Raw genomic sequence first — 15,115 nt, forward strand, 5'->3', positions numbered from 1 at the left:
AAATAAATCATATAAAGTGCATAAAACCATATAAAAGTATTGTAAACGTAGGCAAACATGACATGAATACTTCATAAATTATCGATACGCTGGAGACGTATCAGGGACGAACTAGACGATGGCACTAGGCAGGGACGAGCGGAGGCTCACCTAGGTCCCGTAGGACATGAAGAGGAGGCTGAGCACGAGACGAAGACATCACGAGTCCCGGCGGAAGTCCGACGCGTCTCGGATCCAAACGCAGGGAAGAAGATGTCGACGGTGAGGGAGCTCCGAGGTTGCTGGCGTCTCGTTCGTAAATGTAAAAGACATCATGAACTCCAGGGCTTTGATCCACATCATCAGGTAGGTCAGAGATGAGTGCGGAAGCCTACCACGAGCATGAGCTCACCCTCGAACGGAGCATGACAGGCGCGGCTACGGTAAGCGCGAGGCTACCTTACCTGGCGGCGGCGAGGGAAGGAGAGCAACATAAGAGCTTGTTCGGTTAATCCACACCACAAGGGGATTGGAGAGGATTGAAGGGGATTGAGGTGGATTTGTACTTACAGGGGATTTAATCCTCCCTAATCCACTCCAATCCCCTTCAAATCCGTTGCAACCGTACAAGGCCTAATGGAGCGAGGGAGGTCGAGGCTAGGGCTTGGAAAGGTTTTAAGGGATGCTCAGACGCCGGACAACCGTCAAATCGACAAGAGCGTCAACGTGATTGTCGTGGATGTCTTGCCGTAAAGGGAGAAGACAACGATCAGGGGAATCACCTCTAGTGGGCTGGTTTCGGTGGGCTCGTGTGTTGCTCGATTGGGAGGCCCCCTTCCCTCTCTTCAGACTTTTGTTTTTAATTAAGACAAGAAAGACAAAAGAATATACCCAGGGAGTTTGATAAGGAATTTGAATGAACTAAAAATTGTTTTGAAAATTCCCTATTTAAAAAATGGTTTGAAAAATCTTAGAGACAAAAAAGAATACCCGTTTTGAATTAAATTCAAACTGGAGTAATTCTCCTCTCCAACCAAAACATTTCCAATTGAGGTGAAACTTGAAGGAGGTGACTTCCGTATGACCTAGGTTGTTTTGAAAATAAGTGAACATTTTTCTAAGACAAGAAAAATGTCACTTAAAATTGGCTGGAAATAAAGAATAGAAATATGAAACTTCGGCCTCATTTAAAACTTGTTGAACCTGAGTAGGAACTTGAATCCATCAGAGTTGAAAGGGAAGACACACAAACAAAACACGACTATACATGGCACCACATGGGTAAGATTACATCACATGCATGATGTGAAACAAAAATGGAAATAAAACATGGGCATGAGTTAATGTGATGATGATGTGCATGATGCAACAACCAAGATAAACACATCATTCACTCAACATGATGGTCTCAAGAATATGCTTACAAGCTTGGGTTCATGGAAATGGATACAAGATTGGAAAATTGCTCTTGGGCTGTTACAGTTAGCTAGTGGCGCCCTGTGCTAGTGGCGCGGGGCGGTGGTTAGTGGCTAATTAAGCTAGACCACATCAGCTAGGCTGGAGGGAGGCCGTCGACGACCATCCAGCACGGCGGAGGCTCGCCATCCCTCCAGGCGTCGGATGGACGTGCCAAGGGCACCGAGGGGGAGCCCATGCGCGTGTGCATCTAACAGGGCACGCGAAAGGCGAAGGGGGCACCGGAGCGCGACGGGAGCAAGGCTGTGGCGGCGGCCAGAGCTCGGCTGGGCTGGGCTCAGCGTTGGGGTGCACCGATGGAGGAGCTAGAGGGGGCTACGACCTCCTCGGGCTGAGTGGAGACCATGAAGGTGCTCGGGTACGAGATGTAGTGGTTGTGTCCACGTCCACACCATGACCGGCAGCATGGAGCTCGGAGGTTGCGAGGCAACTAGATGGGGGCGCGCGCGACGAAGAGGACAAAGGGACGAGGAGAGGAACTCACCGTGGTGCTAGCAGAAGCAACGACGAGCTCGTGATGCGTGACTTTGGGCAAAATAGATAGGGGACGCGCGGGATTTTATAGGGAAGCTCCGCGCGGGCTAACGTGGCCGAAGGGTGCGTGAACGTGCACGAAGTGAGCGTGTACGTACGTTAGGTCGTGGGGGTTGTTGTGCAGGGCGGTTGCGTGATAGGGGATGACCCTATCGGGTGGGTCCCACCTGGCAATGGCTCTAGGCGAGGGGAGAGAGAGTGGGGCGCTGGGTGGGTTGCGGGTTGACTGGTCCGTCTAGCTTAGGTGGTTTGCAGGGTAGACTTTGGTTTTTTCTTTACTTTTCAATTCTGTTTTATGTTTTGTTTCTTTTCCTTTTTCTGTTTTCTTTCTAGATTCAAATAGGATTTGAATTTGATTTTCTACAACTAGTGAATATATTTAAATTTCCAAACGGAATGTTTAGAAATGTTTGAAGATTTTTTTGGGCATTTGGGACATTTAATTTTTGCATTTTTATTTTCCAATAGAATTTGAATGTTTGTTTGAAAACAAAATCTATTTCAAATCTTTTTTAAGAAAATTAGTAGAGGGTCTAGGTCATCATTTGGACTTGTGGAATTCTAATTTCTGCCAAATTTAAACGCAAGCCAAATTTAAATAATCCCCCTTTGATTTGAATTGAATTCAAAATGATTTCAATTCAAAACCAATCCCAAACCATTTAGGGAAATAATTTGACTTGGATATTCTTGGGACTTTTTTTATTTGCTTTTGCCCAACAATATTTCAAATGGCTTGGGTTTCACCTATTGGCTAGCTAGGTTTTCATTGGTTACATTGGGATTTCAACTTCCTCTTCAAACAAACAATCAATTTCACTAGCAAGCAACCAATTAGAGGGGTTTTGGTTTGAAATTTTTTTAATTCCCTGTGGAATTTTTAACATACCAGATTTGGGAAAAATCTAGGATGTGAGAGACTACAACAAAATTTATCTTCACTTTCTCCAAATTTCTTGCCTAAACGTTGTAGTAAATACAAGAGGGAGGTTGTGAGAGTTTCATATATCACACAAAAATTAAAACACTACCAACATAGTATATTTTTTAGGGGTACCGACATAGTATATGTGAAAATCTTCCTCTCATATCACTTGTGTCTCCTTGTTGTTAGGGATGCCCCTAGATAAACTTAATTACTCTGTCCCAAAATACAACGTATTACTTTTTTTAAATATCAAATATTTTAATTTTGATTAAATTTGTAGATAAATATATCAAAATCCATAATACCAAATTGTTGTGATTAGATTCATTGTTAAATGTATTATCATATTTTTTATTTTAATATTATAGATGTCGATATTTTTACTCTCAACTTGGTCGAAGTTGAAGAATTTGACTTTTCAAAAAACTAATACCCCTTATATTAGGAAACTAATGAAATATTTCGTTTGATGTGCGTGGAAGATGACATAGTGTGTTTTATTTTTATTTACAATTCGGTAATTTGATGGGCATTTTGTGGTGTGATTCTATATTATATACTAGCCAGCCTTACATATGTGGGAAAAAATTAAGTCAACGACTTCATGGGTGTGATTGATATGTTTTTATATGACGGTTGCTGCTGAATGATTTCAAAACTGTTACTTTGGTCAAAATCGTAAACCAAACCCATTAAAAAGTAGTATAATGTATTCCCTCAGTCCGAAAATACTTGTTAGAAGAATGAATTTATCTAAATGTATTTTAGTTCTAGATACATCCATAGAAGTATTTCCGAACGAAGGAAGTATTTGTCTAAAAAATTAAACGAGAGAGTTTTGAGAAATTGTTGATCCGGTCAAAATCGGATGACCCAATTTTAATTGAAGTCTTGATGACCTTAATTGAATGCCACACTTTAAAACCAAGGAATATAATGTTATAGATATATACTAGCAAAATGGCCCGTGCGTTGCCACGGAAGAAAAAAAACATAATCTCCAATGATGGTGACCACATTATGTTCACATATCATCGCTTGATTTAGAAATTTTGTGCATAAATGCAACAAAATGTTTCTTCTTTTAAATTTATTTACAAGTTGAAGCAATCTTTACATTTTCAAAAAATATATATCATGGTTGTCAAAAATCTTGGTAACTCAAAGATTTATTCTGAATTTCAAGAATTTTTTTATAGAAAACATACAATAATAATCAGATCCATCCAACAATTAATTCTTCAAAATTCACACAGGTATATTGCCACAAAGACTTAGGAGCATTCATGTTTAACTACATACATTAGATCTTTCGTAAATAATTTTAAAAATATGGGAATAATTTTAAAATTGAGAACGTTTTTTACAATTCACAAACATTTACTAAAAATCGTGAATATTTTTTATATTTCAAACGGGTTTACATATTTTCTTTTGAATTGGCGACCAATTCAAGAAAAGACGAACATAATTTTTTATGTCGGAGGATTTTATTTTAAATTCAAAAACATTTTTTGAAACGCATGAAGTTTTTCTGAATAAACAAACATTTTTATAAATCAGTCATATATTTACTAAATTCATGGACATTTTTTTGGAATTTGCAAAAAAAAAACGGCGCTTTTTTTGAATCCTATTTCTATTTCAAAATAAAAATTCGTCACCATTTTAAATAAAAATTCCTATTTTTTAATATGTAAAAGTTTTTGTAATTCTAAATTATTTAAATTATAAATAAGAAAAAATGGAACGGAAATTTTTAAATAAAAAAAGAAACTATCAAAACTGGCATTAGCTATTTTTAAAATGTTAGGACATTTTCTAAATGCATTAAGATATTTTAAATTAGAAATCATTTTGTTAAATGCCTTTAATAATTTTTAATACATGTAATTGTATTTGAGATCATGGGCTTTTCTTATTGTACAAACATTTTTTCTAAAATTGCAAACATTTTATTGTACTAGTATAAATGCCCGTGCGTTGCACCGGACAACAAAAAAGTACCCAACCTTCTTGTAGTGCCATTATGCAGCATTAATTGTAATAAATGTGTATAATAATGTAAATGTTTTCTTTTAAAATATTATGTACTGCTTACATAAAAATTGTATGATATTGTCAATAATATATATATATATATATATATATATATATATATTATTAAATTTTAAAATTTCTTGTAAAAGATAAAATTTTAAACATCATGTTGAAAATGATCTTTTTATTTTGTGGTAATAAAGTTTTGTTTTTGTTGGGAAATGGCATTTGTGTGTGGTACATATTTTCCAGAAATATTTTTTGACAATTTGTTTTTTTGTTTTTTGCACAACTTGCTTCATGTGTCATTGTGCATCATTTTTTATATGGATTTTAATAATTTTCGACGATAAGGTTAAATGTTAAATTGTTTTACAAAATTTATGTATGCATAATATTTTTAATACTTTTAAAAAGTATTGTTTTTATGAATTTTCTGCTTTTGTTTGACAAGGAACCTTTTTATAATAATTTTATTTATTTAACATTTTATGAATTTTGGGCTTGGCCCGGGATTAGCCTTGAAGATACCCTAAAGCTGGTGATGTACAGATGTAGGACCAGATGGCTTTACCCACTTTAATATTAGGAGTCCATTTAGTAAAATATGAGGATTTTGTTGTAAAAAAAACTATAATGCAACTTGCGGGCCATTTCCATGTATGGGATCGATAGAAAGAGAAGGGGATCCCAAAGAGAAAACTGGACCAGAAAAATTGATGTGGTAGCGGTGCGTTGGCGTTGGACCCAGGTAGTGGACGTGTGTGCTCACCTCTCTTCCTAGATCAGGTAGATATTCCCCATCTCAGCCATGGCCTTGCCTGCAGGAGCTCCGGCCGCTGCTGGCGACCCCTCCGCCTCGAGGAGCTCTGGCCGGTGCTGGCGACCTCCAGCAGGCGGGTGCCCCGCTGGCCTCTCCCTCTCCTTCCGTTTCTCTCTCTCCCTCTCCTCCTCCTCACCACCCCATCTCTCTTTCTCTTTTCCTCAGGATTTGTCCCATGGAGCCATGGCCGTGCCCCATGAGCTCCAGCTCGACGGACCTCAAGTTGCCGCCGGATTCGGCCATGAAACGGAGGGGTGTCGTTCTCATCCCGACCTAGTTGCGATTTGAAATGAATCCGATCTAATTCATTCCGTGCTTGTCCGCATTAGGTCATCTGATTTCTTCACCGAAAGTCATATGCAACATATGACAAGGTGGCGACCAGGGCTCCAGTCGACGGCCGTACCCTGCAGTGCTGCCTTCTGTTCAAATGACCTGCGCTATCCCCAGAGGGAATCGAACCTGGGTTTTCAGCTAAGAAGAGCAAGGCTCTCTCCATCCTGCTAGTCCTTTACTATGGACATAATATGGCGGCATAGGTTCAGATAATACGTGCGGGCCGGTGAAAGAAAAAACTGAATCGTTTTTTGACTTACGGGTGGCATTGGTGGATGATTTTGACCAACTTCAGGGGCAATTTCGATGACGTACGGACATAAGTTATCCGTGCTTTATTAGTAGGTAAAGATAAAGGTTAGGGAGAGAAATAAAACAATTAAATGATTTTTTTTTTTTTGAGAAATTGTTGACCAGGTTCACGGGGAGCCATAGAAACGACCGGCCGCCATTGCCGCCCGCGACTGCGGCTGTGCGGCCACCACATCGCCCCTCGCCCCTCGCCCCCTCGCCCTCTCCCAGCACCAGGATGCCACGGAGCGCCTGCCCCTCGCATTGCCTCCGGTGAGTTCATGTGTGACCAACGCTTGGTTTTCTCCTCTGCTCTCTGACTCCTTTCACCCGTGCGTTTCAGGTTTCGAGTCGGGCGTGCGCCGCTGGTGGCTGATGCCGCCGCCGCTGCTGGTCGACGGGCGCCGTGCTGCCATCGTCCCGCCGTGGGTATTTCACGCGGGGGCGCATCGGAATCTGAATCGATGCCGGAGCCGGAGCTGCTGGGCGCCAACCGAACTGTAAGTGGCTGCCGCTGCCTAACTGGTACGAATTCAGTTCGTTGGCTGGACGGGCAATCCGAGTGCTCCCCCTTACCAGCGCAATTCCTCACTTGATTTCAGTGGTGACGCACAATGTGTGGATGGGCGTGGCGGCATGTCAGAGGGGCTGGGATTTCTGACGGATTAGAAATCTGAGAGGGCCTGGCAAGAATTCGGATGAGAGTGAAGTGCCGGCGACAGTGGGAGGCACAGGGTGAAAGATTTCACTTGCAGTTGGGTTGGACTGGGCAGCACGCTATTATGTGCTTGCTGAGTAGGTGCGCATTCATGATTCTCTTCCCCTTGACTTTCACCTTTAAGTTCTCCTCTGAAATATGTCGGGACTTTCGTGGTCTGCCATGACCAGGATAAATCCGAAAACTTCTCCATCAAAGCTATATTGCATAATGTTGCTCGAAGTCGGCCAACAGAATCGTGATTTGCTTCTATTATCTGAGACTCCACCCCTCCCACCACAAAAAGGAAAAGAGAAAGATTGTCTTCCAAGGGGAGTTTATTCAACTCTCGAAGAACATATTGTATTTCACATCACCACGTTCTCCCAAGAAAGCACCACACCTAACTGCACAAACATAGTATTCTGCAATCTGGAGCATGAGCTTTTCTTTTAAGAATTTGTGGGGGAGGCATATTATTCTCTGCAAAACTCATGTGAAGTCTGTGCACTCTATATAGGCCCTAAATGAAGTTTGTTCAAATTCGGCTAAAATAATCGTGATTTTTGCATCAATTATTATAGACTCCACCTGTCCACCAGAAAAGCAAAGGGTTAGTCTTCGGAGTGGACCTTATCCTACTGAAAGGACCACACCTACCTAATTATTCGAATCAGTTCAGAAGTTCTTGAAATCATTGGTTTTGATGCACTTTCCTGTTTCCGCCCAAACATAATATTCTGGAATATGGAACATGAGGTTTTGTTGTGGAATTTCTGCGGGCGTCATATTATTCTACGCAAAGTTGATGTGAAGTTTCGGCACTCTATTTAGGCCCTAAATGTTGGAAATGTAGGCCGAAAACACACGCAAAGCTACTTACCTTTGAGAAGAAAAAAAGCTAATATTCTACTGCTTTTCACCTAGCATCTTCTGCTAACTTTACCATTAATAAAGAATATCTAATCATGATCACCCCATTGCTGCTACAGCCTCCATCAACTTTGGCTAGCTTTCATTGCTTTATTTTTATTATCTTGTTAGCACATTCATTTTAAGAAATTGAGCACAATTTTCATGTCTTGTGCTATTTCCTTTGAGGAACACACTTCATTTACCCTCTCTTTGATATGCCTCTAGCTTTCACAAAGAGCTGATTTATATTTGATGACAACTCTGGTGTCCGGCTATCTCTGGGAGTGGCAACTTTTTTGCTATCTGCAGGTCTGCATCCTTCCTTTATAAAGGGGACTATCCTGTAATAATAGTAAATGTAACCAAGTTCCACTTCCATTGCCAGACAGAAATGATATGCTATGCAATGCGAATGCTGAATTAAATTGCTCGCAACTGTTTTTTTAACATAATTTATATGTTTTCTTTAATGCAACACAAATGCATGATGTAGCTTCTAGCTACGACCAAAGCGATATTGAGCTGATACGTGCGGAAGTACGCAATTGACACTTGTGGTGATGGAGATTTACTTTTAGAATCTTGAGGAGGATACATAGTGGACCACCCGAAGCAACTTTAACAGGTTGAGAAGACTCAAGAGGATACCATGAGGGAGACCACTGTGTCATCTCTTGTGTTACCTCATCGGAGTGCTTTAGAACCGATCAATTTCAGACCTAAGTATTGGAAAACTTAAACTATGCTATGTGCTTGCTGATGCTCTGCTCTTCATTTCTAAGAACAGATAACTCTGTGTATGTTAATTTGATACATCCTTTGCATGAGCGGTACTTGGAAAACTGACTTGTGCCCTAGTCCACTTTCCAATGGCGAAAAGTGATGATACGATGTTCCAAGAATACTAACAAAATTCATGAATGTAAATGTAATACATAAAAATGCTAAAGTTTGATGTCAAATTCATTCTTATATCAAGGACCAGAAAAGACAAACAGTCATTCTTACACTCTTCATTTATGCTAAGACTGTCATTTTGTCTTTCTTGTATCTTGAAATCTTGATGGTCAGGAACGAATATGACACTGATTGCAGGTCAAAAAAAATGATACTGATCCTCTGGAATTTTGAAACATTGTATCGTGATACTTTATGGAACTTTCAAAACAACAACGTGGTTTCCCCTGGACACAAAATGCTTACTCCTTACATTTTCGTGGGACTGGTAGTGTTTTACTTTTGGCACAGAACTTGTATTTGTTATTGGCAAACAATTAAAATAGAATGATTTTTCAAGTGCTTACGTTTGGAATCTTTCAGGCAATGTGCTTTATATACTTGGCCTGGCACCTTTCAAGAGCACACCCCTGTGGCTTAAATACTAAGCGGTTCCTTTTCAGCTGCTTTGGTTTAAATAATGCAGTTGAACCACAAATAGTGAAATTCTTCTGATTGCAGAAACATATGGTATATTATTTTGGCACTTATTATTTGATATGATCCCACCAGATGTAGAATAGGCAAATTCATTGGAACTGTGATGTTTTATGTATTAGCTAGGGCCTAGGGCTAGCTGCAACAAGGTAGCAGAAAGCTTTATGGTTGGCACATTTGTTGGGTGCAACAAACTTTTGTTATCATCAGACTGGAGACATCACCTAGTGGGAAGTGTCATTATTTTTTAAAAGATGAGGTTCTGGCCACATATACAGTCTTCTGCCATCATTCTGCTTAGTGCAGGTACGTAATGATTTGAATGAAGCACAAGGTGCTTCATAATTTTGCTTCTTATTATTCAAACTTCTACAATTTACTCATGTTAGAACATTTTTTATTTATTCTACAGGGTTTGTATATGTGCTCTAACAGAGTGGGAAGTGTAAGGTTTTTATTCTATCTGCATAGGAAGGTCATTTTGGAATATATATTCTCTAACAGTAATCAGGTATATTTTTCCTCTTTAAATATTACGTTTAGACAATAATTATTTTCTCACTTATGTTGATGTTGGATGCTGCGATTGTGGGCGTTTTTCTCTTTTACTCTCTACATCATGTAATGACATCTAATCAACATAAAATTGTGCGCGTGAGATATGTTTTGTCACATCTTAGAATGTTTCTGTAAAACGTAATGTATTCAGATACGTTGAAAAGGCAAGCTGGTCGGGGTTAAGGTTAACTTTATGTATCTTGAATACTCATCTGGAGTCTTGGTTAGTGATTGCTTCAATCATGTGTGTTAATTATTTTCAGTAATCTATTTGACATGATGCTATTAAGGAGCACCCATGCCATGGCTGGGGACTGAACCCAGGTCTCCCAGCTGCACACACCATGTTCACACCACACCGACCGATGAGGGTACCATACTGGCAGTAACTAATATATGTTGACTAAATATTTGTTGTTTTCAGAAATTTAGTCATCATATAAGTCCGACTTATAATTTACTATACTGGTTAATTCACATTATTGCTTAGGTTATAGTGTCCTGTCGAGTATCTATACATTTTCGCACTCTGTGATGTATAACTATATATAGTTTCTAGCTAACTGGGTTTTCTACCTCTGTTATCTTCGATTTCATGGATATACACTACCACATGGTGATAAGAACTGAATATTTTCTTGCATCATGATATCACACACATTGTGCGCGTGCAATCAAGAAAGAAGAAAGTACTAGCCTTCCTTTAAACATATTTGAATTGTATAATCCATGGAAAAGAGCAAACAGACCGCACAGAAACATGTGTTCAGAAGTCTTGGTCCTATAAATATCCTAGTTATTAACATGTGTTCAGAAGATGGAGCAACTTCACTTGTTCCCTGCTTTTTTGCATGGCTGCTGCATGCATTTTTGATGGGCGTCTTTCCTTCCTTAATCTCTGGGGCATGCATCCTTAGATCCTCAGACTCTTGTACATATCTGTTATTGAGAAATCGAACATACATTGTACACATCCGCTTCGCCGCCCTTGCAACTCCAGTCAGTGCTTTTCTTGCATTTTTTTTATCACTTCTTTCTGAGAGATGGACATCTAGTCAGTTATCACAAGAAAGTGCTCTGCTAATGCTAGCTTCATGCACCACCCTTGTCTTTAAAAGGGAAGGTAATGAACACAGTCTAGTCCAACAGCACTACTAGTTTGTGATGGACACCAGTACTCCTCCAAAGTCTGGGACGAGCTTCCTCAAAACTTGCTTCAATGGAGTTAACGCCCTCTCAGGTTTCTTCCATTCTTTCTCTGTTTTTTTTTCTCAAGCATGAGATTGGAGAAATCATACTATGTCTATTTACTTACTCCTGCCGCCTCATATGTCCTCTTTAACCTAGCTAACTTGCAGTATTAACTTTCTATTTTGCAGGGGTTGGGATATTATCGATTCCTTATGCATTGTCTCAAGGAGGATGGCTGAGCGTACTTATGTTCACAACTATAGCAGTTATTTGCTTCTACACTGGGATTCTCCTACAGAGATGCATAGATTCAAGCTCACTTGTTAAGACCTATCCTGATATAGGTGAACTGGCTTTTGGCCGGAAAGGAAGAATCATAGTAGCAATATTCATGTACCTGGAGCTGTACCTTGTGGCAATAGATTTCATGATATTGGAAGGTGATAACTTGGAGAAATTATTTCCAAGTGTCGACTTCCATGTTGCTGGGCTCAAGATTGGAGGCAAGCAAGGGTTTGTTCTGATCTTCAGCCTGTTAGTTTTGCCAACAACATGGTTTCGGAGCTTAAGTGCGCTTGCATACGTCTCTGTTGGAGGAATCGTGGCTTCCGTCATTCTCATCGCAGCTGTTATCTGGGTAGGAGCATTTGATGGTGTTGGTTTCCACGAGAGAGGCATGCTTGTCAACTGGGCTGGTATTCCAACTGCCATGAGCTTATACTCATTCTGTTTCAGTGGCCATGCAGTTTTCCCCATGATATACACTGGAATGAGCAACAGGAAAATGTTCCCAACAGTAAGTGAAGCAGAAACCCTTTCACCAATCTTTTGTGTTCTTTGACCAATAAGCAAATATAGCCGTTGTATAGCACGTCAGTGCTTATTTGTTGAAAACCGCAAACGATCCTAGCCTGCCCCAACTATTATTGGTAAATCTTACTTTACATGCTCATAGTCAATGCAAAATAGTACAACCTTTTTGACTGATAGGATAAAATACATGTTGTTGCAACACTCCAATTCTAGAAACTGGAATCTTGTCAAAACTTTCCCGTTCCATAAAGCTGCAGTAAAAGGAATCACGTTGTGCTTAACGCTTCTTCTCCTTTTTCCAACTTCAGGTGCTGCTCCTCTGCTTCATCATCTGCACTCTCAGCTACGGACTGATGGGCGTCGTCGGGTACCTGATGTATGGCGAGTCACTGAAGTCACAGGTGACGCTGAACCTCCCATCAAGGAACCTGAGCTCCAGCATCGCGATCTACACCACGCTGATCAACCCGTTCACCAAGTTCGCGCTGCTGGTCACTCCGATAGCGGAGGCGATCGAGGACACCCTCCACGTCGGCAAGAACAAGGCCGTTAGCGTCTCCGTCAGGACCTCGCTGGTCGTCAGCACGACCATCGTGGCGCTCCTCGTGCCGTACTTTGCCTATGCCGTCGCGCTCACCGGGTCGTTCCTGAGCGGCACCGCCACGATGCTGCTGCCGTGCATCTGCTACCTGAAGATCAGGTCCAGGACCTGCAGGAAGGTGGGGTTCGAGCAGGTGGTCTGCGTGGGCATCATAGTGGTCGGTGTAGGGCTCGTGGTCGTGGGCACCTCCAGCTCGCTGAAACAGATTATCCAGAGCTTATGAAATGGATGATGGGCATGGATGTGGATGAACAACCATATGCAGTGAAGCCTGTTCTAGTACGGCACAATCATGCTTGTACTCTGTAGTCTGTATTCTGGCAAGATGTAGATATGAATTTAGCTTACATAAGACTGGATAGGAATAATCCCTAAGATGTCGTAGTATTGAGACTTACTTCTTCAGAAGAAACTGCTTGTACCTGTCATGTTGTAAACGTTATTCAAATGTATGTATATCCTGATGTCTATCTAGTTTTTTTTTTTTTTACTGATGATCGGCAGAGTTTCAGCCTTTTTCTTGCAGTAGAAAAGTCTGCTGTTCCAACATCATTTTTATGTTGTATAACTGTGAATTCTTCGCACCTTGAAGCACCCAGACCGCGACGAAAAGGATATTGGTGTGCATTCAGGTATGTCGACACACACACTGAAGTTGAAATGAACCAGTGTACTCGTGGCTTTCCTGAATTTACCTTTTTTTTTAGAATCCTTCCTGACTGCCGATATGTTGATGTACTGACTGCCGATACATGACATGCCCAAAGAAGTAGGTACTTCCTCCGTCCTAAAATAAATGTCTTAACTTTGTACTAGCTTTAGTATAAATTTGTACTAAGCTTAAGACATTTATTTTGAGACGGATGGAGTACAATATTAACCAGGAACAGAGTTACAATCTGTGCGACAGCGTCAGGAGTGTCTTGCAACCACAGGTCGGTGCGGACCTCCGTTCTAGCCATGTTAACTGACAAATCTGCAATTTTATTTTGACTAAGCACAAGTTTCATGACTAACTTCTCCCTATCTCCACTAAGGATGTCATGGCCCAAGCACAAAGGTGGGACGGACACTCATATCAACTTGATGAATGTAGATACACATGAACATAGATACATTCAAAACAAATATATAGAATATTGAGTAACACATAAAACTGTACGTAAAACCATTCGCTACATACCTCGTCAATTGTCGCAGATGTAAAATGAATCCTGCTCAGAAGAAGACTCAAAGACAAAGGAAATGACGCCAAGCACCCAGATAAAAAAGTGGTTTGAGTACGTGTAAAACTGCCGCTCACTCTTATAAGTTGTCGTGATCCCTAGCACTCCATATGAAGAATCATCCTCATCAATGTGAAGTTTTATTATATCTATAGATGAACGAAAAGTTTGGTAAAAACTTACAATCGGTACATCTAACCACAACCACAAGAACTACTTGGAACAAAATCTTTTCCTAATAATAAAGCAGCTACCACTTCTGTGACAGTTTTATAGAAAACCCTCTGTAGTTTTCTGAAATCAACCCGCAGTTCGGAATTAAGTTAGAAAACGAATCGTTTTTTGTAATTTTATAGAAAACCCACTGTGCTTTTCCCGAAATTAACCCGCCGTCCACGTCGTCGCCGCTCGCCCGCAGCCTTCCGCTTCTAAAGTCGTTGTCGGATTTGTCTTCAGGATTAAAGGCAAAGTTTGAGAGGCAGCAAGGTAGCACAGTGGCTCGAGCCTTACGTCTCTTAAGTACATTTTCGATCGCGTGAGATAAAATTAGTCACAACTGATGGGCTGCACAAATGTTACACTTTGGGCCCACCTACTATAGTTTTAATCTTTCTTTTTCTTTTCACAGATTTCAATCCTAAAAAAACCATATCTTTCAAACTATAGCTCAAGATTAGTCATGTTATATATAAAAATTCTTCAGAAAAATAGGTAGATTCTAAATATGCTATTACCCCGCATGTTAATTATTTTTAAAATTATGTTGAAGATACACTATTATATTTTGAAAAGGACAATTATTTTTGTTGTCTAATAAATTGCACACACACTTAATACACCTAATAGAATTACAAATTATCCAACCTTTATGTCTTCGCACAATATCACTTATCATGTTGTTTCACATACTTAATAGACTTAATAGAATTACAAATTATCCAACCTTTATGTCTTCGCACAACATCACTTATCATGTTGTTTCACATATGACATTGTGAAATATTTCAAGGGATTTGTTGATGCATCGGGTGTGTATGAGGTTATTTTTCTAGGATACATGAGGGGTGTTTTCTCTTTTCCCGTTGCAACGCACGGGCATGTATGCTAGTTAACTATAAAATGACCATCTTTAAGTTAGAGACTACATATGACAAAAGAAAAAGGTGGAATGAATTGAAGTATCCTACCAAAACTAACTGAAGCATGTTTCCGGTGTGAAGCACGACATATCCTAAAGCATTGGGCAACTGCATTGAACCCTAAATTTGCAGAC

General features: G+C 40.2%; 1 protein-coding gene across 6 annotated transcripts; it reads left to right on the plus strand.

Moving 5' to 3' along the window:
* Positions 1-6,578: 6,578 nt before the first annotated feature.
* Positions 6,579-13,090, plus strand: LOC123408628 (amino acid transporter AVT1I-like). 6 transcript variants are annotated; one of them, XM_045101687.1, is made up of 9 exons: positions 6,579-6,680; positions 6,751-6,932; positions 7,010-7,206; positions 8,245-8,328; positions 9,340-9,486; positions 9,576-9,759; positions 9,866-11,251; positions 11,391-11,998; positions 12,324-13,090. In XM_045101687.1, exons 7-9 carry the CDS (start codon positions 11,176-11,178, stop codon positions 12,837-12,839), a joined length of 1,200 nt encoding a protein of 399 aa, XP_044957622.1. In that variant the 5' UTR covers positions 6,579-6,680; positions 6,751-6,932; positions 7,010-7,206; positions 8,245-8,328; positions 9,340-9,486; positions 9,576-9,759; positions 9,866-11,175; the 3' UTR covers positions 12,840-13,090. The 6 variants fall into 6 exon arrangements, with proteins under 6 accessions (XP_044957622.1, XP_044957625.1, XP_044957626.1 ...); XM_045101690.1 differs by having other exon boundaries at positions 6,751-6,907; positions 8,245-9,759; positions 9,866-9,964; positions 10,275-11,251; XM_045101691.1 differs by having other exon boundaries at positions 6,751-6,907; positions 8,245-9,759; positions 9,866-9,964; positions 11,130-11,251.
* The last annotated feature ends 2,025 nt before the right edge of the window (positions 13,091-15,115 follow it).

This window comes from Hordeum vulgare, chromosome 7H (genome assembly GCF_904849725.1).
Source record: "Hordeum vulgare subsp. vulgare chromosome 7H, MorexV3_pseudomolecules_assembly, whole genome shotgun sequence".
NCBI lineage: Eukaryota > Viridiplantae > Streptophyta > Magnoliopsida > Poales > Poaceae > Hordeum > Hordeum vulgare.